Source organism: Mauremys reevesii, linkage group 12 (assembly GCF_016161935.1).
Source record: "Mauremys reevesii isolate NIE-2019 linkage group 12, ASM1616193v1, whole genome shotgun sequence".
NCBI classification, from domain to species: domain Eukaryota; kingdom Metazoa; phylum Chordata; order Testudines; family Geoemydidae; genus Mauremys; species Mauremys reevesii.
In genome coordinates, this window is record NC_052634.1 from 6,538,273 (window position 1) to 6,563,648 (window position 25,376).

A 25,376-nucleotide genomic window follows, 5' to 3' on the forward strand; every position below is an offset into this window, starting at 1 on the left:
TGACTTCTGACTAAATAAGACACACCATGTAAACAGTGTAATTAGTACATCACATATAATAAATTAATAGAGTAACAGTTGGGAGTCAAAAAATGAAACCAGTTGGACTTGAGCAAGAGATAGGAGTCTGAAGATTGGTAAACTCTTTTCAGGGATCTTTTTATAGGCTTCCACTATGTATTTCTGAAGGAAACAACTCAGTTATATAGAAAGTTCAAGTTTTGGTCTCCAGCTACATTCAGGCAAATCATCTCTCTAGATACTGTGTGCTGTCGTTTGACTATCTAGGTCTCTGCTCCAGAGAGACTTAAATTAACTCTTCCTGTGCCTGCTGCTGAAAGATGAAATGGATCAAATGATGACATCATATAGCAAGTGCTGTGTATGCTGTTTTTCAGTGTGAACTGTCGGCTGCACAGGCATTAACGGGATGGGGGGAAGGGAGATCAGAGCTAGGCTTGCAATTCCAAGATTTTACTTGATGCAGAGCAGTGAACTGAAAGATGGCTGTTTTGCTGCTGTTTGCTGGTGATACAGGGAAGTTTTTCCCTCATGCTTGACAAGAGTAATTTTCTCGCTGAGTTCAATTGGATTTGTCTTTCTTTCCTTTTCTAATTGGGGGTGCCTGTGTGTGTGTGTGTATATATAATATATAGAGTGTAACACTGTGGCATTGCATGATGATGTTTCTGAGCTCCTTTCACACTTGTGAATTTTTCCCCTCCTCCTCCCCCACCAGGACTATTGTCCCATGGAAGACCTTCCGCCAAGCCTTGCATGAGGTGCATCCAATCAGTTCAGGACTAGAGGCCATGGCCCTGAAGTCGACTATTGACTTGACGTGCAATGACTACATTTCAGTGTTTGAATTTGATATCTTTACCCGACTCTTTCAGGTAAGGGCAGAGGAACGTGAGTCACTTGAAACACTATTTGAAATATATGTAGCCTACTGCTTAGACCTTCATACTAGAGTAAGCCAGGCCTTAAATAACACTGTTAATACTAGACTGACTTTTCTTTTCCCCCTTTTTTTTTTTTTTTTTTTTTTTTAAGATTTCGAGCTCTGCTGTTTGGTAGCATTGTGTGATATTTCTTGCCAAAGGGGGGGGAAGCTTTCCAAAAATAAATTTTAATTGTAGCACGCTTTCAATATCCCTCCCCGAATCAATTTTTCCCACTTTAAAGGTCAGTTTTAAACTGAAGTTGTGACAAACTTCCGTGAGCCAGGAAATGTGAAGCTCACTCTATCAGTCCATCCCTAACTCTCCCTTGTGCCCTTTTATTGTTGGATTTTTTTTTCTGTGGGGGCGTATTTAGGTTGGAACGACACTATGGAACTTCAGATTTCTTGGCTCTCGAGTTGCCACAACCAAAATGTTATATAAACATAATGTGTTTTCTATACGAAATAAACATCTGTATTGTTGAATGGAATCAATATTAATGTTGGGTGAAAACCTAAAAAAAAAAATCTGAGTCACCAGTAGTACTTGGATAAAGAGTGTAGCTTCTGATGGTGCAATTGGATATTTACAAGAACAAACATTTACTTCTTTGGCTCTGACATGCTTTTTCCCATGTAATAGGGTGGGTTGTAATTAAGATGTTTAACTGAAAAATTCCCATATGCAGTGTTGTAGCAGCTGGTCACACTGTGTACTTCTTCCTTCTACTCTAGTATGTGAAGAGTTGTTATAGTTATTAGTATTGGAAACTGCTAAGCTTATTCTCTTGACTTTGTGTATGTTAATAACACTTAGCATTTGTATATTGCTTTGTCCATTCACAGCACTGTACAGACAATATTCTCACCACACCCTTGTGAGATTAGGTCATTAGGTATCACTCTCCATATTTTACAGACAGAGAAGTTAAGTCACTTTCTTGAGGCCAGGCAGCATGTCAGTGACAGAGCCGAGTCATAGTTTCTAGTTTGTAATTCTTCGCTTAATCTTCTGGATTCCTCATCTCTATCCCTGTCTCACCTCTGTTAGTTTCCCCAGAATGGTTGTGGGAGTGGTAGCCATTCCTGGGCTGTCTTCCTTGTGAGCAGAATGGCTAATCCCTTGGTATTTGTTAAAGGTATATTGACTGGGATTTCTTTCCCAATGGTGTTTTGACTACTACGTTGATAAATGTCTCACTTAGTGGGTTCTTTCCCTTTTTTTTCCCTACCTGTTAAACGTTCTGAGTTATCTATTCTTCCTCACCTTTAAGGTTGCCTATCCTTCCATCTATCTAAAGGGGATACGGAAAATGTTCTTTGATTTTGTGTTTTGGTCAGGTTGCTGGTTGAGCTGAGTACACAGAGTTGCATAGTTTCCTTTCTGCGAGTGCTACTAGATAACAGCAATATTTATACCTCATTCCTTCCCTCCCACTCCCCCCCGGAATGGCCACCAATCATAGCCTTGCACGGCCAGACTATAACACTGTTATCCCCAAGCATCGCGGTACTTTCTGTTGCTCCATCGCCTTACAGTCAACTCCACTGAAGCCTCTCTGACTGAATTATCATGGAGGTGTGGGGGAAAGGGGTTCTTGGGATGCCAAGACTTGGCTAAGGGCATTTTTCCTGTGTGGTTAAGGGGAAAGGGCCAATGTCTCTACGACTGAAACACCTTGCTATCTACGTTTCTGGCTTTCACTGCTTCCTTTTTGTTGCTGCTACACTTAGCATGTTGGCAGGGTTTGTCACCCTCCTGTTGCTATTTTGTGTTGTCTCCATGGGGTGATACTCAAATCCTAATGCTGCTTGATTGTAAATTTAAGTTTTAGCCCCTGCAATAAGAACTCCAGTTTATTGAAGAACTGACCTCTTTAGATGAAGGACAATCATGCGCATGGGTACACCTTGGAAGTGCATGGTTAATGATATTTCTTTTGTTGTTTCTTTAGCCATGGTCCTCTTTGCTCAGGAACTGGAATAGCCTAGCAGTGACTCATCCTGGTTACATGGCATTCCTAACTTACGATGAGGTGAAAGCACGGCTTCAGAAATTCATCCACAAACCTGGCAGGTTAGTGCTTGGTAGCAGTTGCCTTTTTGAGGACTCTTGCTAACTCCTAGTTAGTTACTTTTGCAGCACCTGCTGTGTCAGTGGGGGTTCGGTCTGACAGAGGGGCCTTACTCAGTGTTTTGGTGGTCGCTATTACAGTGCGCTGTGGTAGAGGAGGGGATTACTGCCTCTCGCCTCTGGAGACCACTGGTTGCAAGCTACTTTTAAAAATGGAAACCTTGTATAATCTTTTAAAAAACTTCAATTTGAAACAGCAAGCGAGTGTGATGACACTCATCCTTATCACTGTGGATTCTTGTTCAATAGCATACACACACACACACACATATGAGTTTTTAGATGCTTCACTCACTATCAGACTGCAGGGTTCTCCCTTTGAGCTACACGTGAGTAAAGTGGTAAAAGCTGGTAGAAATCCTCCAGCTACTTCAGCTCGTCTTTATCTTCCGTCTTGAGATAGCTAGATGGAGGCTACCTACTTGGCACTTAACTTTTTTTTGGCTGATCGAGCCCAGACTTGGAGTTTCTGTTCTTTTGTCTCTTTTCAGTTACATATTCCGATTGAGCTGTACGCGACTTGGTCAGTGGGCCATCGGTTACGTCACTGCAGATGGGAACATTCTCCAGACTATCCCCCACAACAAACCTCTTTTTCAAGCACTGATAGATGGCTTCAGGGAAGGCTTGTAAGTAACTTTGCCTCAGCCTGTAGCGTGTTGTGCTTGTTCAGTCTGCGGTGAGTGTACAACGCACCCTGTTGCTGTGCATCCTATGATTTAGCTGCCTTAATCCTGTCACTGGTTAATGTACCTTTTGAAATGAGTGGGAAGATAGAACATATCTAGTGGATTCTTTCACGTGTCATTCTGTCTGGTGGCAAGTGCAGCGTTTTGCATCGGTCATGCAGTTGATAGTGACATTGTGTGGGTGGACATTGCGGAGTTCTTCCTCTTTCTTTAAGCCCTGAATCAGCAAAGCACTTTTTAAACATATTAGTTGTCCTGTTGAGGTCGATGAAACTGCTCACAAGCTTAATTGCTTTACTGAACTGCTTTCTAAAAGAGGGAATTTGACTCTTGAGAATATTCATAGAGAGCGCCATTTTTTTCATTGCTCGTCTCTACTTCCCAGTGCCACTGTTGAAGGTACATGTCTGGCTTGTAGTTTCCTGTCAGCCTAGCCTCTTCTTCGATTTTACCCTATACCGATGTCACAAAAATCAGGATTATGAGTTATGACATCAGTTTTCTTTCTTCGGGCGTTACAGTTTCATCATTAAGCCATCACTGCAGGGTGGGTCATATAAGAAGAGAAGATTGAGGGCTGAGAGTACCTTTTATTTAAAAAAAACCAAACCCATCATTTGATCACTGGCAAAAGGGAAACCATGAAATCAGACTTGTTGTTTGCCTATTGATAAATGTGGTATATTAGGGGGCTTTCCCTGGTTTGAAAGTTCTTTTTCAAAACAAAGCACCTTGGATTCCAAAAGAACTGAGATGCTCAGTCTTTGCATGGTAAAGTGCCCCTACGAGGTGATACCAAGCTGAACCTGTACGCAGACTTTTCTTTTGTTGAGTGATCAGTGTTCAAGCATAATTGACTTCTGCATTTTTTTAAAAGAGATAAAAAAGGGTTTTAGAAAGAAAGAACGGTGCCTTTCTTTAAATCTTACGTCTTGTTTACTTGTTGCAGTTATTTATTTCCTGATGGTCGGAATCAGAATCCTGACCTGACCGGTTTATGTGAGCCTACACCTCAGGACCACATTAAAGTTACACAGGTGAGCAAGAGGATTCTGTCCTGTCAAACTAGCACCACTTCTCTCCATTTTCAGGCCTCCACATCTGCTTAATACACTGGTTCCTTGTGTACAAAGCAGCTATATTAGGTCTTGTAAGACACACAAAAATCTGAGTGGTTGGGTTGGGGAGGATAGATTGAAAACATCAAACAAAGCTTCATCTCTGTCTAGGGCTGATAAGTTTTGGGTTCCTTGTTTAGAGTAATATGATCGTGCTGGCAGAAGGACACACTAACTCGTATGTCTCTCTATCCCTGACCCATGTGACCTTAAGTTGAACTTGAAGATCTATACTGAAAGGCTTCCAGGCTCTTTTAGGATAGCTTCAAGTCCATTTTTTTCAGAGCTTGACAGAAGCATTGCTTACAGGAGTCTCTAGCACATAAAATTGCAATGTAACCTTTGCAACCGTCTGTTTCTGTTGAGCTGTGGTTTGATGCTGTGATTTTGATTTTTTTTTTCTGTGTGAGAATATTTGGGTGAATTTCTTGTAGTTATGACTAATGAGGCACATTATATTCCAGAGTGAATTATCTCTGTTTTCCTTCCCTCAAGGAACAATATGAATTGTACTGCGAGATGGGCTCCACATTCCAGCTGTGTAAAATTTGTGCCGAAAATGACAAGGACGTGAAGATTGAGCCATGTGGACACCTGATGTGCACTTCCTGTCTCACTGCATGGCAGGTAAGGAATTGCCCCATTTGTGCACTCTTTTCGAACAAAGTTGGTCTGTCTTTGGGCCGGGGTGATGTATCTTTTCCTTCCTTCCTTCTCAGAACTGTTTAGACCCTTATGGGTACTGATAATTTTGGTAGTGGAGCTTGAAATTCATATCAATATATCTATTTAACCTATTGTAAAGGGTGTTAAAGTCTTGTCCCCATAGGATGCAGACTTTGGACTCTGTGTTCAAAACTGGTTCTACTCACTAGACTCTCCTACCTTTTCCTCCTTGTTTGTGACATAGCAACTACTTGCCTTAAGAGTGGTGTGTGTGGGAGGGCCTTTTAAAAGCCCGTTTTTTTGTTTTACTCCAAATAAGGATCATGCTATATTTATAGTGCAGTCTTAATTCCTGTTTCCCTCCTTCCCTCCACCAAAATACACCTGCTGAAAAGATACTAAACTCCTTTGTCTGATGAGTTACTGTCCATTTTACTTGTTTCCATAACAGTGGTGGTTTTAATAGGTTTTTTCCTCTCCCCCACCACTCCTTTCAGGAATCGGAAGGTCAGGGCTGTCCATTCTGCCGTTGTGAAATCAAAGGCACAGAGCCCATTGTAGTCGACCCATTTGATCCCAGAGGAGGAGGAGGATTGTTGCGGCAATGTGCAGAGGGAGCTCCCTCCCCAAACTATGATGATGATGAAGATGACAGAGCGGATGATTCCCTCTTCATGATGAAAGAATTGGCTGGTGCGAAGGTAAAGGCCCCATTAGGCACATACAGCTGGATGTGGCAATAGACGCAGAATAAGCTGGTTTTTGTCTTGTTGACTGTGCACAAAGGAGTTGTTGAGCCCCAGAATGGAAACTGCCCTCTGTATTTCCAGGTTGTGGGCGGTACAGAGATGGTAAGTGCCACACTATTGAAACTTAAGTTCAGCCAGATCTTACCAGTTCAGTCAGGTGATGTTTTTCTACATACCAGTATCTCTGATATTATATGTGTTGTCCTGGCTTTGTCCAAGCCATTAGCAGAGTGACATAACTCAATTCATCTACTGAAATGCAAGACCTATATTTATAATGCTTCTCTGCATGCTGAGCAATGCTGCTTTTGATTTATGATCTGTAATCAGCCTTATCAGCAGAAATTGAGTCATTTTCCTTAGGGCTTGAGTATAAGCAACCAGCTAGAGAAGGAGTTTTTCCAAGGTGCTGATGACTGAACTAAATAGAGGGCAATCTGTTTTGCTGAGCAAGTCAATTGGACTGTCGTCTTTGAATATGTTGTCTGATTAATCTGTGTAATAAAGGTCTGATGACTGCCTTCCATCAATGCTGCTTCCTGCCAGGGAAATGTGTGCAAGTAAGGCATTCTTTATGAATCACTGCACAGTGGGGGTGGTTTTTTTGTTTTTTTTGTTTTTGTTTTTTGTTGGCTCATTGCTGCCCCTTGTCCATCAGCAGTTAGTTGTTCTGGTGCCTAGGGAAAGATTTTGAATCTGATCTTTTTTTTTTAATAGTTAGTTTCACTTTATATAAAACAGGGCCTTCTAATAAAGAATCCTCTGTTCAGATTTAATGATAATCCACATTGATTCATCCTTATTGCAAATTCTTTTGTAGTCAGCATTTGAAGTTCCAAGGCACCGTTTTGCAGATGAGTGCGGTACAGCTTGTCATTTCTTGGGGTCAGAATACAGTTCCCTTGACATGACATGACATGACTCCCATTGTGGTTTGCAGTAGACAAGTGCTCCGGATGTGCCAGCACCAGATGCTTACAAATTCTGTCAAGCTGTTCAAGGTTACCATGCTCTAGCCTGTATCATAAAGCAACTCTTATAAAGATAAGGGAAAAAGGAGTGACTGTTCTAATTTGTCAGGTGGTGAAACAGTTCTCCAAGGACAAGAAGGAAGGTTTTGACACCGCTCCTGGTGCACGCTAATGATTGCTGTAAGTGCCATCATGGCAAAGGGACAACTTGCACACCTCTATACTATAACTATGCTCACTCACGTGCTCTGCCGTTAAGATGGTGGAGCATGCCCTCTGGTGGTGAAAAGAAAATATGCCTGCTGCAAATCCAGTATTAAAGATAGTTGGTCCAACCAAACAATTTATAAGCCTTTTAGAGTGAGGTTTTTAGGTATGTGCTCATGTGGCTGAGGGCCAGAGTTGGGCCTGTTGGTGATTCACAAGGTTTGTTCCAGACAAAGGCTGCGATGCTATGAAACAAACATGACCTCTTATTGCATGCTTGGTGTTAATGTAGTAATTTCATTACAAGCTGCAGCAAGGTAACATGAGGTGCAGAGCTTGAAGGCAGGAGGGATGTGGTGCTTTAGATAGGATGGCTTCTCCATGGGTTGACACTTGTTCATTTTCTTAATTTTCTTTTTCCAGGTTGAGCGCCCTCCTTCTCCATTCTCTGTGACTCCACAAGCCTCACTTCCCCCAGTACCCCCACGACTAGATCTTCTGCAGCAACGTGTATCCATCCCTTCTGGAGCTTCCAGCCCTGGGACCACTTCCAAGGTGAATTCTTCTTTTCACACTCCTCCAAGGTCCTTTATTGAGTGCGGGGGGAGCTATGGGAAAAGTGGTGGACTGTCCTGACTCTCTCTTCAGGCTCTACCTTCTCTTCCTTCCTCTCCACAAGTCATCTCAGACCAGCTCTTTTATTCCATCCAAGGAGGGCCCACAGTTCCCCCAGGAAGCAGTTTGTCCTTCTCAGTCTTCAACCAGTACACGTCTGACCCACGTGGAGCTGCATTTATGGAACTGTTTATTCCAGCTAGTAGCCTAGCTGTGCGAAGTTGGTTCTTGTATTCCCTTTACAGTTTTCCCCTGCTGTCCCAGTTTTTCCACCAAGCATTTTTTTTCCAGAGAGAAAACTAAGGAAGGGGAAGGGAGTTAAAAGAAAGAGATGGTCATATTTCCTTAAGGACCAGTAGAAGGAGGAAGCACAGTATTGGTAGCATTTCTAGGTGGGGTGTAAGGGTGGTTGTTGGGTTTTTTTGGAGTGGGTGGGAGAGGCTGTGGGTTGGTGCTGAAAGATCAGGTGGGAAAATAACCAATCTTCTTATTCCGTGCTTGATAAAAATTGACTTGTGAAATCAATCTGTACAAGAAGTTTGATGAAATAGTATGAGTTCTGGTAGGGATCCTGTTATGGTGCCATGGTGGGCAGCAAGAAAGCAAACCTGGGACTTAGTGTATATTCCTAGCCATAAATGGTTAAATGTTGTATCTAAAAGTCTATGGAGGATATAGCTGGGAGTTATTTCATGTTCTTCAGCTGCCCTAGAATTAATTTTGTGTAAGAAGCTGCTTAACTGGGATATGTGCAGTGAGCTGGACTTCCTGCTTGTTAAGCTGTGGTTTTAAATGTCTGATGTTCTCTTACAGGCAGCTCCTGGTCCCCTCCATAAAGATAAACCTTTGCCGGTACCTCCAACACTCAGAGATCTCCCACCACCACCCCCACCAGACAGGCCATATTCCATTGGGGCAGAGAGTCGACCTCAGAGACGTCCTTTACCCTGTACACCAGGAGACTGTGCTTCCAGAGATAAATTACCCCCCGTACCCTCCAGCCGTCAGGGGGAGCCCTGGCCATTGCGTCCGGTTCCAAAAGCGCCGTCTGTAGCTCTCAGTCCTAGTGACCCTTGGGCAGGAAGAGAGTTGACGAACCGGCACTCGCTCCCATTCTCACTCCCATCTCAGATGGATTCCAGACCTGATGCTCCTAGGCATGGGAGTACGCTCAGCTTAGACACCACAGCGGTAAGTCACCGGGTGTGGTGGCATCCTGCTTTCTAGTGGTGCAGGACTGCTTCCTGTGAGTGGGAGAGACGGAATGCTACTTGTGTGAGACTTCTCTGAAGTGATGATAAAGCTGAGCTATCATTTTTGTTCACATTTTTCATACAAATTCTAAGTGCTGGATCAAGAGCTGTGAGCAATAAATCCTCCTATGGGATGTCATTGCCCTGGGATTATGCATCGCACCCAGCCCAGAGTTGTCTGTAGGAGAGGAGACTTCAGTCCTTTGGCCTCTCTTTTGAGACAGCCAGGAAGGTGGTCAGGTAGTGCTGGTTGTGGTGGGCTTTTTTGGGATGTGGTTTCTTTGTCCGTTGGCAGCTGGACTAAGAGCCCAGCTTGTTTTAAATGGTTGCTATCAGTTGGCAACAATTTACAGTCACTATTGACTTGGGATTTTCAACCAATGATGATATTTTTATATTTGGAGGTGGTTTGGGGGAAATGCATGTTGTTATTTTTATACATACATATAAAAAAAATTTGAGACGTACCAAAGTCCGTGTTGAGTTTGGGGACTGATACTGCATCACAATGGTGGTGGGGGTATGTTTCAGTCCAGAAGAAATGCTTCCCAGAACATTTTACTTTCTTTCATTCTTTAACCCTTATCAGTTGCTTCCTCCAACTCCAAGCTTCTTCAGAGTTTGAAAGCCAGTGTACTTTTTAGATATCAACAGGTTCTTTTGCAGGTGCAAGGTTTCTTTAAATGGATGATTCAGAATGTCAAAGAAGCTCTCCTTTTTCAGACAAGAATTGGTGCTTCGGGTGATGGGACATTGATGTCTATTGGAATTTGCTGACAGTAGTGCTATTTCTAACCTATCGGTTTTTCTTTGCAGAACTTGAACAGTGGTCCCCCAACAGGCTCAGACTATGAGCACCCCAAAATAAAACCCTCTTCATCTGCCAATGCTATCTACTCCCTAGCGATCAGGTGCGTTACTTTCAAATGAAGGCTCTTTTCTTGCAGTAGAGATCACTCGTTTCAGGATTGCTGTAGAGAGGGCAGAAATGTTCTTCTGGGTCTGTAGTCACATCTTGGCCTCTTTGGTTCCAGGGTTAGAATTTGACGTTCTATAGATGGCCTGCGTTTAGGATTCAAGCTCTGGATTGTTAAAAACATACGAACAAGAAAAAGTAAATCTCTCAGCAAGTATCCTTAGTATAGATCTGTAACTGGTCATTTCGAGTGGTGATGGAATGGTCATTACCCAGAACTGTTGCCGTCTCAGACAACTGGTGTGCAGTGTCCTGTGCCTTAGATACAGCTGTGCCTTAGAAACAGCAGCACATATGGTATGAGGGAGAATATATGTAGAGAGGCAGCATGAGGTTGAAATGTGAGGTCCTCCGGTGGCTAGGATATCTGTATGTCACTGTTACCACACACCTTGGACAAGACTTTTGCTAATGATTTCACTGGCAAGTCGGGTCTCACAATTACATAGCTCAGAATTCCAGTAAGCCAGGTTGTTGCTTCAGTCAGAATCAGTTTGAAAAGCCTTGCTTGAAGCTTTGGCTCTCAGCGCTTGAGAGCTCTTGGGTGCTATTTTGTAGTTGTTTGGATTAACTGCTTTTCAAACTGATTGTGTTGTTTGGATTAACTGTTTTTCAAATGCTCTTGATCCTCTTCCTTCTGCCCCCAGACCACTGCCTGTGCCAAAACTGCAACCCGGGGAACAGTCTGAAAGCGATGAGGATACTGAATACATGTCACCATCCTCTCTGCCTCTGGTGCCACCTGGTCCTGCCCTACAAAAACCAGAGATCAAACTGCCTTTGGAAATGACTCCTGGTTTACGGTGAGACTACAGTTGTCTCTGCTGTGTTTACAACCCCACCCGTCCAAGGAGGCTTGTCCATTGATTCTGGCTGAGGTTTTATTCCCGTGGTTTACCTGCTGTCTGTTTCCCACTGGTATTGACCAGATCTAGATTAGAGTAGTGGGGTAAATGAAATGTCAACATTGCTCTGGTCTGAGTCCTTTATAGTGGAATCAGTTCACTCCTGCCCCCAGGCCATTTTTGTTGGTCCTTTGACACCAGCAGATATAGAAATGTGACATTCCATGTACAGCTTTATTCCCTCACTTTCCAGTTACACCAGTTAAATTTTGATCTGTTATGTTGCAATGGAGACAATGTCAGAATGTGTATGAGAGCAAATATTCTCTGAAAGAAAGTAGGTAGCAGAGCTGTGCTTCATATCACGGCATGCATCTGAGAAGAATCTAAATAGCAGATTTTAGGTGAGGAGGAAACTACTGTTGCATGTCTGAAGGGAACATTTTTTTCCCACCTTTCATACAGAGAGTTGGAGTGTGACCAGCCAAATAATGTCTGTATGTATGAAGCTATGTACAACATTCAATCCCAGGCAACATCCTCTGACTTGGAGACCACCAACACTTCAGGTGAGTGGGCATGAATGCATGTTATAAAGCACCCAGGAGAGAAATTGGGTAGGAGTGAATTGATAAGATTCCCAGTTTAAATAGCAGTTAAGCAATCATTTAACAGAGGTATCACTTGCTGTTCAAGGTAAATAGTTTGTCATATGCATAAGTGATCAATTGGTATTGCCTACAGACTGTGAACTGGGATGTCAGTAAAGAGAACCTGATCTAACATGGGTTTAAGACACTCATCAGTTGCTTAAAAGAAATCATTGTTAAGAAGATTTTGTATGAAGTGGTAGTAGCTGTAGGTAGCTGTGATGGAAATTGTCAGCCCAGACTTGTCATCTTTCTGTTTCCAGCTGTTCCCATTAATTCTCATCATTATTATTGGTAATTTTTACTGAATTTATGAAATTCTTCCCTGACACACTCCTTTTCTAGTGCGATCCATTTCAAGTCGCTGATTCTCAGTGGCGTAGGCAAAGGCCTATGTGGCAGTTGTGATTAGTGGGGATATCACACAGCATGTCTCCAGGGCAATTTTTTTGGCGTGCTAGCATTCTCACTGATGTCCCTAGACTGTAGAATTTTCTGCCATTAGGGATCAAGGTGAGCCCAAATCTTGAGCCTTTTGAGGATTGATGCAAGATGTCTCTTTTCACAGCCCCTGCCCCACATTAACACAGCTGCAAAATGACTTTGCCATTGCTTCTTGGAAGGGAGTAGCCAAGAATGAACATGCTCAAGATAGTGTATCTATATTGAGGGAGGGATGGCATGTTTGTGTCCTTTTCCTGGCAGAATGATGGATTCCATTTTGTATGTGATGCCCTGGATACTGCTGTGATTGATGCATTAGAAATGCATCCTGTATAGAGCTAGATAGTTAACTTTACTAGAAAGGTAAAGAGTAACCTGGAGCTGCACACACAGACCAGCCCGCAGGTTTGTGTTTGGTGGGACACAAAGTGTACTGTGTCTCTCGTGCCCCCTTTCGCTTTCTGCCTAGTTGAGTGCCAACTGCAGAAACTCAAGGAGCACTCAGCCAAGGTGGATTTGATCTTAAAGGCATCTGCATTGCTCCGCAAGCATAGTGTAAAGTTTAAAATTAAGCAGGAAAGCTGAAGTGCGTGTGTGTTTGAGACACACATGGGTTTTTAAAAAAATAATGTACCACTTGAGGCAGGGGTAGGCATTTACAGCTCTTCCACTGTGAAACATTTTACTCACTGTCCTGGAAACAACTTCCTCTGGACTAGGGGTTTCAACAAGCAGGAGTGGCTCTATGTATTTTGCTGCCCCAAGCACGGCAGTGAGGCAGCTTTCGGCGGCGTGCTGCCAAAGCCGCAGGACCAGCAGACTTCCTGCAGGCATGCCGCCGAAGGCTCCCTGACTGCTGCCCTCACTGCGACCGGCAGAGCGCCCCCCGCGGCTTGCCTCCGCAGGCATGCGCTTGGTGCACTGGTGTCTGGAGCCGCCCCTGTCAACAAGAGCCCCTTAGCTATCTGCTCTGCGAAGGCATGGGGACTGATGTGAATGAACTGTACTGCCTGTCTTAAGAAAGAGAAGGCTTTGTTCAGCACTTAGACACAAGTAGCTCCGTGTTTTTCTAGATGAGGGGGATATGGCTGCAGCCAATGCCAGCAATGGCCCAGAAGAGTCTGAGAATGAAGAAGATGGATACGATATCCCCAAACCACCTTTACCAACAGCCACAGCTCGTCGCACACTGTCTGATATCTCCAATGCCACGTCTGCCTTCAGCCGAATGTCTCTGGATTATGATCCCGTCACAGGTGAACACCCTTACCTCCTGCTTTTACAGTGGTATCTGATAATTTGGTACACATCTTTGAAGCTTCTCTGTCACTAACTCGTTATTGCCTTTATGCTACAGAAGAATCAGTTCTGTATTACAGAGGTGCTCCAGTCCTGAGGGGTTAGGGTTGATTTAGATCTTAATATGTGCTGCACTAGCCATTTATACCATTTGGTGTTTGGATTAGCAGTTGGCAAAACTCACCGTATTCACCTGGTCATCAAGAATACTCCTCTGTGGAAATTAGCTTTACCTGTAGCACACACTGGCAGGGGAAGTAAGACACAGACTGTAGCTGGACTTAAAACTGAGGTTTCTGATGTTATAGCCCCTAAAGACATTGGTAACTCTGCAGGCAAAGGCAGTAAGACCAATCTTTGATCTTCTGTGCTAGGTCAGACTCGGGTATAGTTCTTTGCCAGCAGATGGAGCTAGTGTTCTGAAACTGTTTGGTGATCTCCACCCTGTAGCGGGAAGGGCCTTGCTGGTTGTTTCTGTCTCCAGCCAGTAGAGAATAGTGCTGTCCTGGCTAACACAGACTTGCAAAGTGAAAATCAAGGCTCACTCTGTCCAAAAATCCTGTTTGAGCCTGGGATTTCTCATTCTGCAACTATCTAGTCACTTCTGATGGAGGCACTGACCACCTTGGGGTTATTAGTCTTGCATCTTGTGGGGCTACCCTAGTGAGGAGTTCAGCATGCCTGATTCCCCCCAGGAATCAAAGGCTACTCCCAGAGGAAGAGGATGTGATAGCTGTGGCAAGGGGCTCAGGGGGAGAAGTAGGAAACGGTGCTTCCTGCTCCCAAGCCCTCTAACCTAGCAGAGACTCTAAGCAAAGAGCAGCTCAAAGTAGTAGATTCTCCAGGCAGCACCTTTCAGAGGGTGTCTTCCTTGCCTTGATCACTGCCTTCCAGGTCTTTGCTGCCTGTTTTTCAGAGAGCTTCCTCCTTCCCAGCTGCAGAGCCCTTTTTTTTTTTTGCTCTGCCAGCTCTCTCCTCACTCAGCCCCTCTCCTCTCCTCCTCCTCCAGCAGGAGAAGCAGCAGCAGGACTTTTTATGCCATGCCACACCTCCCTCCTCTCTCTCTCTCCTCATTACTCCACAGAACACCATGGGGGGGATGGGGATAAAGAGGAGCAGAATCTGCCCAGCTGTGCTTTGCTGCTGTGCCACTGCTGGCTGTGTAGCCATCCTGTCTCTGGTCTCTGTCTCTGGGCCTCAGTTTTCCCATCTGTAAAGTGGAGATAATGGTACTGTCCTTCCTTTGTAAAGTGCCTTGAGATCTGCAGATGAAAAGTGCTTTAGGAGGGCTAAGTGTTATGATTTGGGGGAGTTTTTGTTGAATCATAGGGTATTGGCTCTTGTCAGAGGCTGGCTACTAGGTGGGATGGACCATTATGGCAATGGCTGTGTGTTGGCAATGGTGCCATAGAACGTCCTTTCCTTACTCTTTAGGCTTTTGGCTCCAACATGGCTACATCTGATGCAGCATGTGTCTCTGTCTCTGAAACATGATCCAACTTATGGTGAACAACCTATTTCTAAGGCAAATTGTGGAGGGCGTTCCTCTTCACAATTGTATGAAAGGCTTTTTGGTTATTTTTAAGCTGCTTGTTTTTCCTGGAAGATTAGTAAGTTGAACTGCATGTTGGTGGATGAGGCAGCTTCAGTGAATTTGTTGCCTGTTGTGCTTTTGATATATGTTTTCCAGAGAGCCTGCATCATGGTGACTGCTTCCTTCCTGACACCAGTGCTGCAGGGCTGGCTTCTTATAACTAGATTGTTTGGGGGTTCTTACTCTAAGGACTTGTAAACGTTGCAGAAGTTCATCCTATTGGAAAACGCCATCTTCAGGCACCTGAGAGGTTACCCTGAAAGGCAAATCAAACGTTAAGATGTTCAACATTCAGTTAGAAAAGTTTCCGGTGATTTGAAAAGCAGGACAAAATGTTTTCTACAGCTGTCAAAGGTTAAAATGAGAAGACAACTGTAAGGAACCTGGGATAGCAGATAGTGATATCTGAAGGGGTAGTGTTCCTAGACAGTGGTCAGATTTCCACTGGCAAATCAGTGACTGGTGTTTTTGTTACCTTTTCACAAGAGGATACAACACATGGCCCTTGGGAAGGTAGACGCTGGAATGATTCATTGTGAGGAAAGGCCGAAGAGGCTGAGTTTGTTGATCTGCTATAGCAGGGTTACTGTTACTAGGTAGGGTTCCCTTCCACTGGAACTATTGCAGAGGGAGCAGGGGATGTGGTGCAGAAGTGCAAACGCAAGAGCAGACCTGGCCCTGAGGCCAGAATGGCCAGGGCTCAGTAGAAAAGAGCGGTGCCTGATAAATTAGGTAATATGTGAGTGGTTAAACAGGGGTTTTTCCCAAGCCTTAGAAACACATTGGGATGCGTGGTGAAATCTTATGCATATTCCTTGTACTGCATTGTTTTTCCAGACCTCTACTCTCTTACTCTCATTTTGATATCTGAGGTTTGCTCACACAGACTTACCCAAACAGCTCCCATTTGCTTGGAGATCTTGTTTCTATAAGCAAAACCAGTAGGGTTTGCTAATGATTTGTTAAACCTCTGTAACCATTTTTGTGCACCGGGGAAGAGGAGATGACATAAACTGAAGTTGAAGGGACAGGCTGGCTGAGAAAAGTGGCTTGTGGTCCAGTGCTTCTACAGAGTGCTAAAGCTGCCTGTTAATGCAACAAGCACTTGTCGTCTTCCAAAAATAACACAGTTGTTTCTCCCTCCAGGTTCTTCCGATGGCTCTCAAGTTCCAGAACGGCCGCCGAAGCCCTTACCGCGGAGGATAAACTCTGAACGGAAAGCCGGGAGTTGTCAGCAGGGTGGCGGTGGCACCAGCACATCGCCCCAGCTTTCCAGTGAGATTGAGAACCTTATGAGCCAGGGATACTCATATCAGGACATTCAGAAAGCACTGGTCATTGCACATAACAATATTGAAATGGCCAAGAATATTCTCCGGGAATTTGTCTCCATTTCCTCCCCTGCACACGTGGCCACATAGCACATCATCTCCCTGCCTACAACTTCAGTGGACCAACTGCCTGGGCAGCCCATGGCCCAGCTGCAACCGCAAGGAGGAAGGGGTTCCTTGAGAGACTTTGTGCTGAATTCAGCCCTGCCTCTTAAGAGAATCAGTTATCAGGTTTCTGTGGTTCCAGATTTCAAAGCAATGGAATGAAACCGAGCGGATAGATGTGTATACGGCGTGTGTCTTGGCATCGTTTTGGAGTCCTTCACCCCCACCTCTTGTTTGGGAGTACAGATTTGTTTCAAAGGGCATTGGTAGAAATAGGGATCATGACAAGTGATTCCAGAGCTGATGCTCTGGGGGTGGGGGAGTGTTTTGTGCTGTGAATTCTAACTGAATGCTCTGAAAATGTCGCCAGGTTGATGTGGTGTGTCCTGTGGTTCATGGTACTAGACTGGGACCTGTTCACTGCTGTGTGTTTGGCTCAGGCTTTTTAGAGCAGTCTGTGTGGCCCTCTGCTGGGAATACATAGGAGATCTAGGAAGAAATGATTAGATAGCTTCCGTTCACTGTGGCATTTCTCCTGTCCCCATAATTATTGCTCACAATTGAAGTCCTCCCTTTTAGCCGGGACGCAAGTGTGACTGGCAGCAGTCAAGTATTTTTAACTCCTTAGTGCTGGGAGATGGATTTATCTCCCCATGTATCGCATTGCCGGCACTGGATTCCAGGGAGTTGGATAGGTTGAACTTTGGGGGGGGAGGGTAGGCATGGAGAACTGGCTGCTGCTTATCCTTTTAGCCCAGAGCATTCTGTGCTTCAGTGCTTCAACTTGCTTACAGCTGTGCTGGACTTGAGCAGCTACCACTGGATACTGCCATGTACTCTTTCTATAGGAATGTTGCATCTGGTAAATATGATGATTTATTTATCTAAATTGCATGGCGGCTATAGCACATTAGTGGCCTTCACACACATTCCATCCTCTCCTTTAGAGAGCGCTTGTGGGAGCCACTCACCTATGTGCCAGGTTTTGTGGAGTAGGTAGGTGCAACCGATGCAACTCATCAGTATCGTGTCTGCTTTGTAGCAAAAATGCAACAAAATTCTTTGAGGTTGTCTGCCACAATAATCTGGGGCTTGCTTTCCCTTTCTTACACCAGGGAATTGTCAGAGCTTGTGTCAGACGGGAGATCAGAGGAAATTGTGTAGTTATGAAACAGTCGAGCTGGACTTTAAAAGTTCGTGTTCAACTATTATTTTGGAAAAACCTGACTTGCTAGTAACCCGCTTAGTCAATCCCTTTCAATTTGTGTGTCGTTGGTGTTCACGGAGTGACTGATTCTGTCAGAGAGGAATTAAATCGAATAGAGATACAGAGACCATAGTTTGACAAATGGACAAAATATGCATGTATTCAGTGCACATTAACTTTTCAGATTGTGCCTGCAATTATTTGGCTCGCTGTTGAATGTCAGTAGTATGAATGAACAGCAGTCGTGACTAAATGAATATTTATGGCTTGCAATATCTTTATGGGGTGCAAGACTGTTTGATGTAGTTCATTCCTTTTACAGAATCTGGTAATCAGATCAGCACCTTGAAATTGACAGAAGGAATTTAACAAGAGTAATAGCAAATGTTACAGAAGGGAACAAAGTACTAGATTCTCATTTTATGTGGAACATAATGATTCTCTCTGAATCTACAGCCTTATTGTTGCAAGTACAGTGGGATCTAGGTGACATAAATGCATGGACTGTCCTCTTTCCTCCTTTCTTGGTAAAGAAAATATTGTCTGGAATGCTAGGGAGAGCCACTCTCTGGGCGGTACAGTCACTGCCCATCAGTATTGCTTCTGTTTCGGTGCCAGAGGTATAATTTGCAAACACAGCCTGATGCTGTGGTTTGTGTCGGTGCGACCTGTGGGAGATGCTGACTGTTCACTGTAATAGTGCAAAGTCAAGTCGTGTGACTTCAGCGTGAGTTGCATGTGCATCGCTGAGGGCAGAGTCCAGCCCTAGTGAAGTTTGAGCTGTAAAGAGAAGGGTGATGGTCTGCCCTCCATGGAATATACCTTTTCTCCTCTTCCTCTGCCCATGCATGTGACAGACATGTCTTGTGTTTGTGTGAAATGCTGTGACGATACATAGCAGGCCGTGGTCAGCCTGTCTTTCCGCCCTTGTTGAAAAGCAGGTCTCGTGCAGGAACAGCTGAGGTTGGTACAAGGGCAGCTCTGTTCTCTTATTACATCTGCATGACGCAGTGGTAGTTTTGATCCTGCCTAAGCAATTTCTGGAGTATCCAAATCATTTCCTGGTCTGTGCTTGTCCAAAATGTGCTTCAGAAGCAAATAGCGACCCTTCTGACGTAAAGGCTACTCTTTTCTACCCCTTCTTGGTATCTGTCTCCAAAGCTGCCACTAACGCTGCGTTGGTTTTGCAGCCACTTGGCTTATAACTTTCTCTGCCAGGTCAGCCCGGGTGTTTCAGTGTGCACGGTGGTTGTATTTTCAACAGGGTGGTAGTGCTCGTGCCGTTGCTGCAGAGCAGTTACATTTTACCAACTAAAAAGCCTTAACCTCTTGTCCTGCCATGCAGCACATGTTGTTCAAAGCAGCAATGTCCTATTCCTTGTGGACAGTCCACTTTCACAGGCTTGTCCTGTTACTAATTAGATCATGCCTAGCAAAGCTTTGACAGACCTCTTGTCAGGGGAGGTTCATTGCCTGTGGACATCATTCCAGGATTAGAGATTTGAAGGCAATCCTTGTGGTGTGGATCTCTGACGTTATTTTTATGCATGTGTCCTTTCTGCCCAATGTTTGTGTCTTAAACTTATCTGAGGAACTTAAGTGGCTTTTTCTCCTTGCACACATGAATGTTTGTTACAGTCTGCGAGTGTTGCCGAAGCATAGCCAAGCCAACGGCGCTTCCTGAGGTTGTTCTCTGTGGAGTAAAGTCAAGCACTTTGTGGTGTGTTTTCTTTGCTGCTTTTCTTTTGCAGAGGTAACCTTCTGATTGCCCCATCCCACCCGTGTCTTTATTCCAAAAGCTGAACTTCTGATTTTACTTTAAAAGAAAGAAATGGAAGGGGAAAAAAAGCCAAATGTCTAGTGCCTTTCTTAAGGGAATGCTGCATCTCCCGGCTGGATCCGAGTCCCCTCTTGTGAAAACGTAGAGCCTCAACTAGACTAGCTTTACAGATGCCTGTGAGTGCAACTGCTTTGAAGGGGACGGAAGCGGGGGTGGGCGGGAGAAGAGAGAGAGAGATGGGCAGGAGTTGCTTCAAAGATGACCCTGTGTTTTGTAGCGTTTCAACTGTGGAGATTTCTTACCTTATCCCTGTTACTAATGGTGACTTGTCTGGATTGGTGCTGTAATAAGCTTGGTGTGAAGACAGTAGAATTGTAATGCAGGATTCTTTTCGCTTTTAACAAAACCAGTCAGAGTTCTGGTCATAAAAATACTGTTTGTCCCCCACCTCTCACCCCAGGAAACAAAGCAAGCAAAATACAGTGCAGTGAGAGAGGAGCTTCACCAAGTGACAGTCGGCAGGTAGCTGTGGCTGCAGGTGTGTGTCCTCCCATTCCCAGTTTGCAGCCACTCCCTCCCAGTTGTATGGGAATCTACAAGACAGACAGTTCCCACAGGAGGGCGGTAACAGACATGCTGTTACTTCTCTAGGTGGAGAAATCTGCCTGCTGGCCGGCACTTGCCTTGTTCCTCTCGGCAAGTGCTGCAGACTCAAGCATTAAACAGATAGTGCCGCTCTGCTGGTTCGCAGTGGCTTTTGCTTTCTTTGTAAACACAGCTTTCCCCGTGTGTCCCTAACTGCTACCCACATCCCAGGGCAGCGGGATAGGTGCGGGGAACAGCACATTGCTTTAAGCACTAAGACCCTGTACATCTTTCCAGCTAATCTAGGGGCAGAGGAATTGCTGTACATGTGCATTTTAGCTGACTAAGGACAAAAAGGCAATTCTTGTGGCTTTTTTAATGTGCCCCAGTTTAAAATCAGAGCAGGAAACAAACAAATTATTATTTTTTAAATTCCTAATATAAACCTTTTTTTGAAATTCATGGTGGGGGAGGAAGAGTAGCTTTATTTCTCTTGAATAATGAATACCAATTTATATAATATCAGTGTTAAAATGTTGAGATTTTCACAAAATATTTTAAGAAGTATAATAGTGTCATTAATATAAAAAAAAAATTTATATTAGCAGTATTTAATCCTTTCAGACCTGTAAAGAATAAGAAAAACAGAAGGTAAATATTCTTACAGAAAGTAGCTGAGCTTTAAGGTTCATTTGATTTAAAGTCCTCATTTTGTTTTGCAAATACATTGTTAATGTTTAGAAGTTATACTAATGTTATTTATTAATTTTTTTCATTCTTGTATGCAGCCCACTAAAGAGCTTTTTTTGTTTTGAATTTCATGCACCTGTGTCAGTAAAAAAAAAAAAAAATACAAAACAAAACAAAGTTTTATTTTTAAATAAATTTCCTTTGTTGTAGCATATCAGTGAGGTGGTCTTACTGTGATTCATGGAAAGTACTGCTCTTGAAACTATCACAAGCATGTTCTGTGTAACAGGGATGAACATTAAAAGCTGAAAACTACTGACTGGGTGTTCTTACCAACCAAAGGAACTGATAAAAGGTACCTGAGACCTTTTAAAGGTTATTTGGTACATCCTAATACAAACTGGCGTTATTAGGGTGGACAGCTAAGGCCTGGTCTACGCTAGGAAAGATATACCAGTATAACTGTGTCTGTTACAGGTGGCTTCCCCCCCGCCCCCACACACTGGCATAGTTATACCAGTACAAACCCTAGTGTGGCTGAAGTTATACTGGTACAGACGCTTCCCGGGTTACGCAAACCTAGAATGGAAAGCTTGCGTAAGTCGGGGAGCGTCTGCATATGGTGTATTTCTTCCTGAACTGGAGTATGGTATAAACACTTGTACCAGTATAGCTGCATCAACAGTAGGGGTTTTTTCAGTGTCAGTCATACCAGTATTGTTAAAGCAGCAAAACACTAGTGTAGACAAGCCTTGAGACGCTGCAAGTTTGTCTTAAACTGCACAGCCCTACTGAGTGAGGATTCCTCCTCATTCACAGAACCTTGGTCCCCTGCTAACACATGGGTTGTCAACACTGCCTCTTCTGAGCAAAGGGGGGAGATATAGGAAAAAGGGTCTGTCACCAACTGCTAGGATTCTAGGAAAGCATGTGCTTCTTAGGCAATGCGAACTGGTACCTGAGAGACCTCATTCTTATAAGAGACTAATGAGAAATGCCTCTCTTGGTTTGGGCGGGGGGGTGTACTCTTGACCTCTTATGAGAGATGACTGTCAACAGATCTTTCGTGAAAGTCTTGTGTCTGCTTCCTCTATAGCAGCAGCACAACTACAGAGTTAAGTCAGAGGTGGGCAAACTACAGCCCCTGGGCCACATCTGGCTTGTCAGACCTTTTAATCCGGCTTTCGAACTCCTGCCGGGGAGCAAGATCGGGGGCTTGCCTCGCTCCGCATGGCTCCTGGAAGCAGTGGCATGGCAGGCATGCCCCTCCTCCAGCTCCTACGCGTAGGGGCAGCCAGGAGGCTCCGCATGCTGCCCCGCCTCAAGTGTCGGCTCCTGTTGGCCTGGAGCCAGAGGGGGGACATGCCCCTGCTTCCGGGAGCTGCTTGAGGTAAGCGCCAGCTGGAGCCTTCTCCCCGGCCACCTCCTGCACCCCAATCCCTTGCCCCAGCCCTGATCCCCCTCCCCCCTTCTGAACCCCTTGGTCTCAGTCCGGCGCACCCTCCTACACCCCAAACCCCTCATTCCCAGCCCCACCCTAGAGTCTGCACCCCCAGCCTGGAGCCCCCTCCCACACCCTGACCTCCTCATTTCTAGCCCCACCCCCAGCTGGAGCCCCACCCCAACCCCCTATTTCATGAGCATTGATGGTGCGCCCTACAATTTCCATATCCAGATATGGCCCTTGGGCCAAAAAGTTTGCCCACCCCTGTGTGAGGTGGATCTAAACCAAACTGAGTCTAACAAACGAGAGCCCCGGTTCTTGTCCAAGTGGGAATGCAGTAGTAGCTCCTGACCCAGTTGTGGGCGTCCATTATAAATGCAGCAGACGAACGAGGGGTGAAGAGAGGAGGAGGTGAAAGCACATGCGCTGAAGTCATGTATTGGACAGTCCAAGTGTACAGGCCACACCTAGGGAATGTCACCACCCCTAATTTAGTTTCTCACTGCACCATTGTGAACTGAGACAAAGTACAGCCAGTCCTGGAAGTATTTTGGCTTTTTATTTTCACATATATAAAAAAAACCCTGCAAATATCAGACAAACTCTTAAATTTACACACAAACCAACAAAAATATATATATATATAAAACAAAAGCTTTTGCTTCTGATATTTCTAGCTCACAAGTACAGCTCACCCTTTTTGTTAATGAGTTGGTTGCCTCTGCTGCTGCAGAGAGTCTCATTAACCGCTGAGGAGGTTGGGAGCATAGGAAAGGAGCTGCTATTGTTTTGCCCAGTGTTAATGTAAGGCTGTTTGTTGCTTAAGTGTTGGAGGAATGGAAAATAAATGGCTGGTTAAGTAGCAGCTATGGAGGGTGTAAGCCTACAACTTGGTTTACTTCTCTAATAGGAATGGAGAAGGAAAAGCAAGGGGCTCATCTCCTCAGTGTTCGCCTGGGGGCGGGGGAGAGGTCCTAGGGCTGAGGGAAGCAACAGCAGTATATGCTTGCAGGCTGGGTGGGGTTCTGTTTGGTATCTCTGAGATAGCACCAGTTCAATATTCTGTGGGAGCTCAGTCCTGTCAGTTTCCCTTCTTGTTCACAGATGTTACCTGTCGCCCCGGCCTAGGCCAGAGAATGGAATTTTAGTCAAGGATAAGTAATGTTTTATCTAGTGAGAATACTTTAAAAAAAACCACCCCTAGAGAGGTGCCAATATCTAAGCATGGCATAAAGCTTCTCTTCATCAGCCTTGACTTGAGACATGGTTGTCTGGAGGGCCTGCTCATTTCAGCAGCGGTACAGCTTAATTAGAAATCTGCCCAAGGTAGCCACGTTCCTCAGGGAGCTGGCAGGTGAGAAACAAGGCCTAAGCCCTCAGCTAAGCAATGCCACATCATGCAGCTTTAAAACTTTCACGTGAACATACTGTTGGGTCCGGTCCCTGCCGAACCCTCAGAACGACTGGGAGGCCCTGCTTTTTACTGCACATAGAACAGAGATCCTTTCCTTTCAGCTACTTGTTCTCAACAGAGTCACTTGGGAAAAACAAAATCAACTCTTCCAAGAATGGAGCGCTCTACCTGCAAGATGAGAGGCTGTGAATCTAAATCAGCAAAACAAGAACAGTTTAGGGACAAGCTAAGAGAACTAACCATTCGGCACCCTACAATCCACCAGGTAAATTCCACCCCCTATCTGTAATTCATACTGTGCACCCATTGTTCAGAGACTTAGCTGGATGCTGCTAATCTAAAACGGGTTGTGGGGTTGGGGTTTTTTCAGTTGGAAGGAGCTCCAATTAAAAGCACAACTCTAGTCCTGACAAACCCAGACGGCCTAGTGCTCTAGCCTACTTTCAGGAGGGCAGGGGGGACTTATCTGCTGTGAATTTTAGGTAAAACGCTTCTAGACACACCACACACACACACACCCGCCCCTCCCAAACACACACACAACTGGAACAATAAAAAGCTAACGGTAACATTCCTGATACGGCCTTAAATTCTTCCGCCTATCAGGGCAATGTGGATGTTTTTCAAGAATTGGTTTTTGGCCTCTGAAGCAGTCAGTCAGTCCAGATTTGCCACTGCTAGTGTGGTATCTTTCAGACCCTTGGCTAGTGTAATGGTCATGTGTGGGGGCTGTGGTATTCCTCCCTGCAGATGCTGTGATGCATTTCAAGGTCTCTGGCCATGCTCTCAGGGAGCTGGAGCAGGGTTGGGAGGTGGCGATCCAGGAACAGGAAAGGTTTGAAGGAAAAAACACACGGCGGGTCCCTCACTTTAGTTCCTCAGATCGATGTATTTCTCTGCCTTTGGACAAGAAATATGTAATGAGAGGTAATCACTGTGTAGGTTCTCCCTCCCCCCACATGTGACCACACCAGCTGCTCAGAGCCAACCCAGTGCAATGGTTTCCTGGGTAAGTGTGACTCCTGGAGCAGTGGGTAGAGGCAGTGGAGGCCCCTCCTTCTACCATTCTGTGGTTGAGTGATGATCTGAAGGCTACCGGGGCATGTGCTCATATACATCGATTTGCATTAAACAAAGGAACATGTGAGCTGAACTGGAACCGTCCAACTGGAAACCTCTGCATATTAAAACTAGACAAAGCACTTTAGGATAAAGGGCAGGAACAATCCTATATTGGTGGCGGGGGGGAACTGCCTCTTTAATTACTTATACCCTGTGGAGTAGCTTCCCCAAGGGAGAGGGAGAAAGCTCTCCTGCGGCAGAGCCCAGTAGTTAGGGCTGCTACCTTCTTTTCCTCCTCCTTGCAGTCCCATGGCTCAGGACACACCCTGCCCTGGTGTTCGTGGATCCGGATCTTAGGCATCTACCGAGCACCTAGAGAGTCTAGGTCCCTATGTGGGCTTGGCGGAGGCCAGAGAGTCTCTAGCCTGTAATGCCTACACCCCTTAGCTCCGGGCCAGGCTGACTGCGAACGAAGAGGGGACAGGGAAACTAAGGGCCAGGGTCTGTGCTTTCTCCTGGGAGCCAGAGGACGTGGCCAAGTTCACGGTGAGAGGGCTGCGGGGGGGGGAAGTTTATAGCAGACGGGGAAGCAGTTTCCCACT

The 25,376-nt window shown here is 45.0% G+C and overlaps 2 protein-coding genes across 7 annotated transcripts in view; one reads left to right on the forward strand and one right to left on the reverse strand.

Annotated features, from left to right (window-relative positions):
- Positions 1-19,639, forward strand: part of CBL (Cbl proto-oncogene) — a 53,243-nt gene extending 33,604 nt beyond the window's left edge. For both annotated transcript variants that reach the window (XM_039496476.1, XM_039496477.1), the window contains exons 4-16: positions 740-896; positions 2,902-3,023; positions 3,572-3,709; positions 4,719-4,806; positions 5,383-5,514; positions 6,051-6,254; positions 7,904-8,035; positions 8,909-9,286; positions 10,165-10,259; positions 10,972-11,127; positions 11,635-11,738; positions 13,337-13,519; positions 16,303-19,639. In XM_039496476.1, the coding sequence (XP_039352410.1) occupies positions 740-896; positions 2,902-3,023; positions 3,572-3,709; positions 4,719-4,806; positions 5,383-5,514; positions 6,051-6,254; positions 7,904-8,035; positions 8,909-9,286; positions 10,165-10,259; positions 10,972-11,127; positions 11,635-11,738; positions 13,337-13,519; positions 16,303-16,577 (2,164 nt within the window). In that variant the 3' untranslated portion in view covers positions 16,578-19,639. The remainder of the gene's footprint in view (positions 1-739; positions 897-2,901; positions 3,024-3,571; positions 3,710-4,718; positions 4,807-5,382; positions 5,515-6,050; positions 6,255-7,903; positions 8,036-8,908; positions 9,287-10,164; positions 10,260-10,971; positions 11,128-11,634; positions 11,739-13,336; positions 13,520-16,302) is intronic.
- Positions 19,640-22,857: 3,218 nt separating this feature from the next.
- The window catches only part of MCAM (melanoma cell adhesion molecule), a 36,451-nt gene continuing 33,932 nt past the window's right edge, over positions 22,858-25,376 (reverse strand). For 4 of the 5 annotated variants that reach the window (XM_039496790.1, XM_039496791.1, XM_039496789.1 and 1 more), the window contains one exon: positions 22,859-24,612. In XM_039496790.1, the coding sequence (XP_039352724.1) occupies positions 24,583-24,612 (30 nt within the window). In that variant the 3' untranslated portion in view covers positions 22,859-24,582. Of the gene's footprint in view, positions 24,613-25,376 lie in introns of all 5 variants that reach the window. The other variant, XM_039496793.1, reaches the window with a different exon arrangement.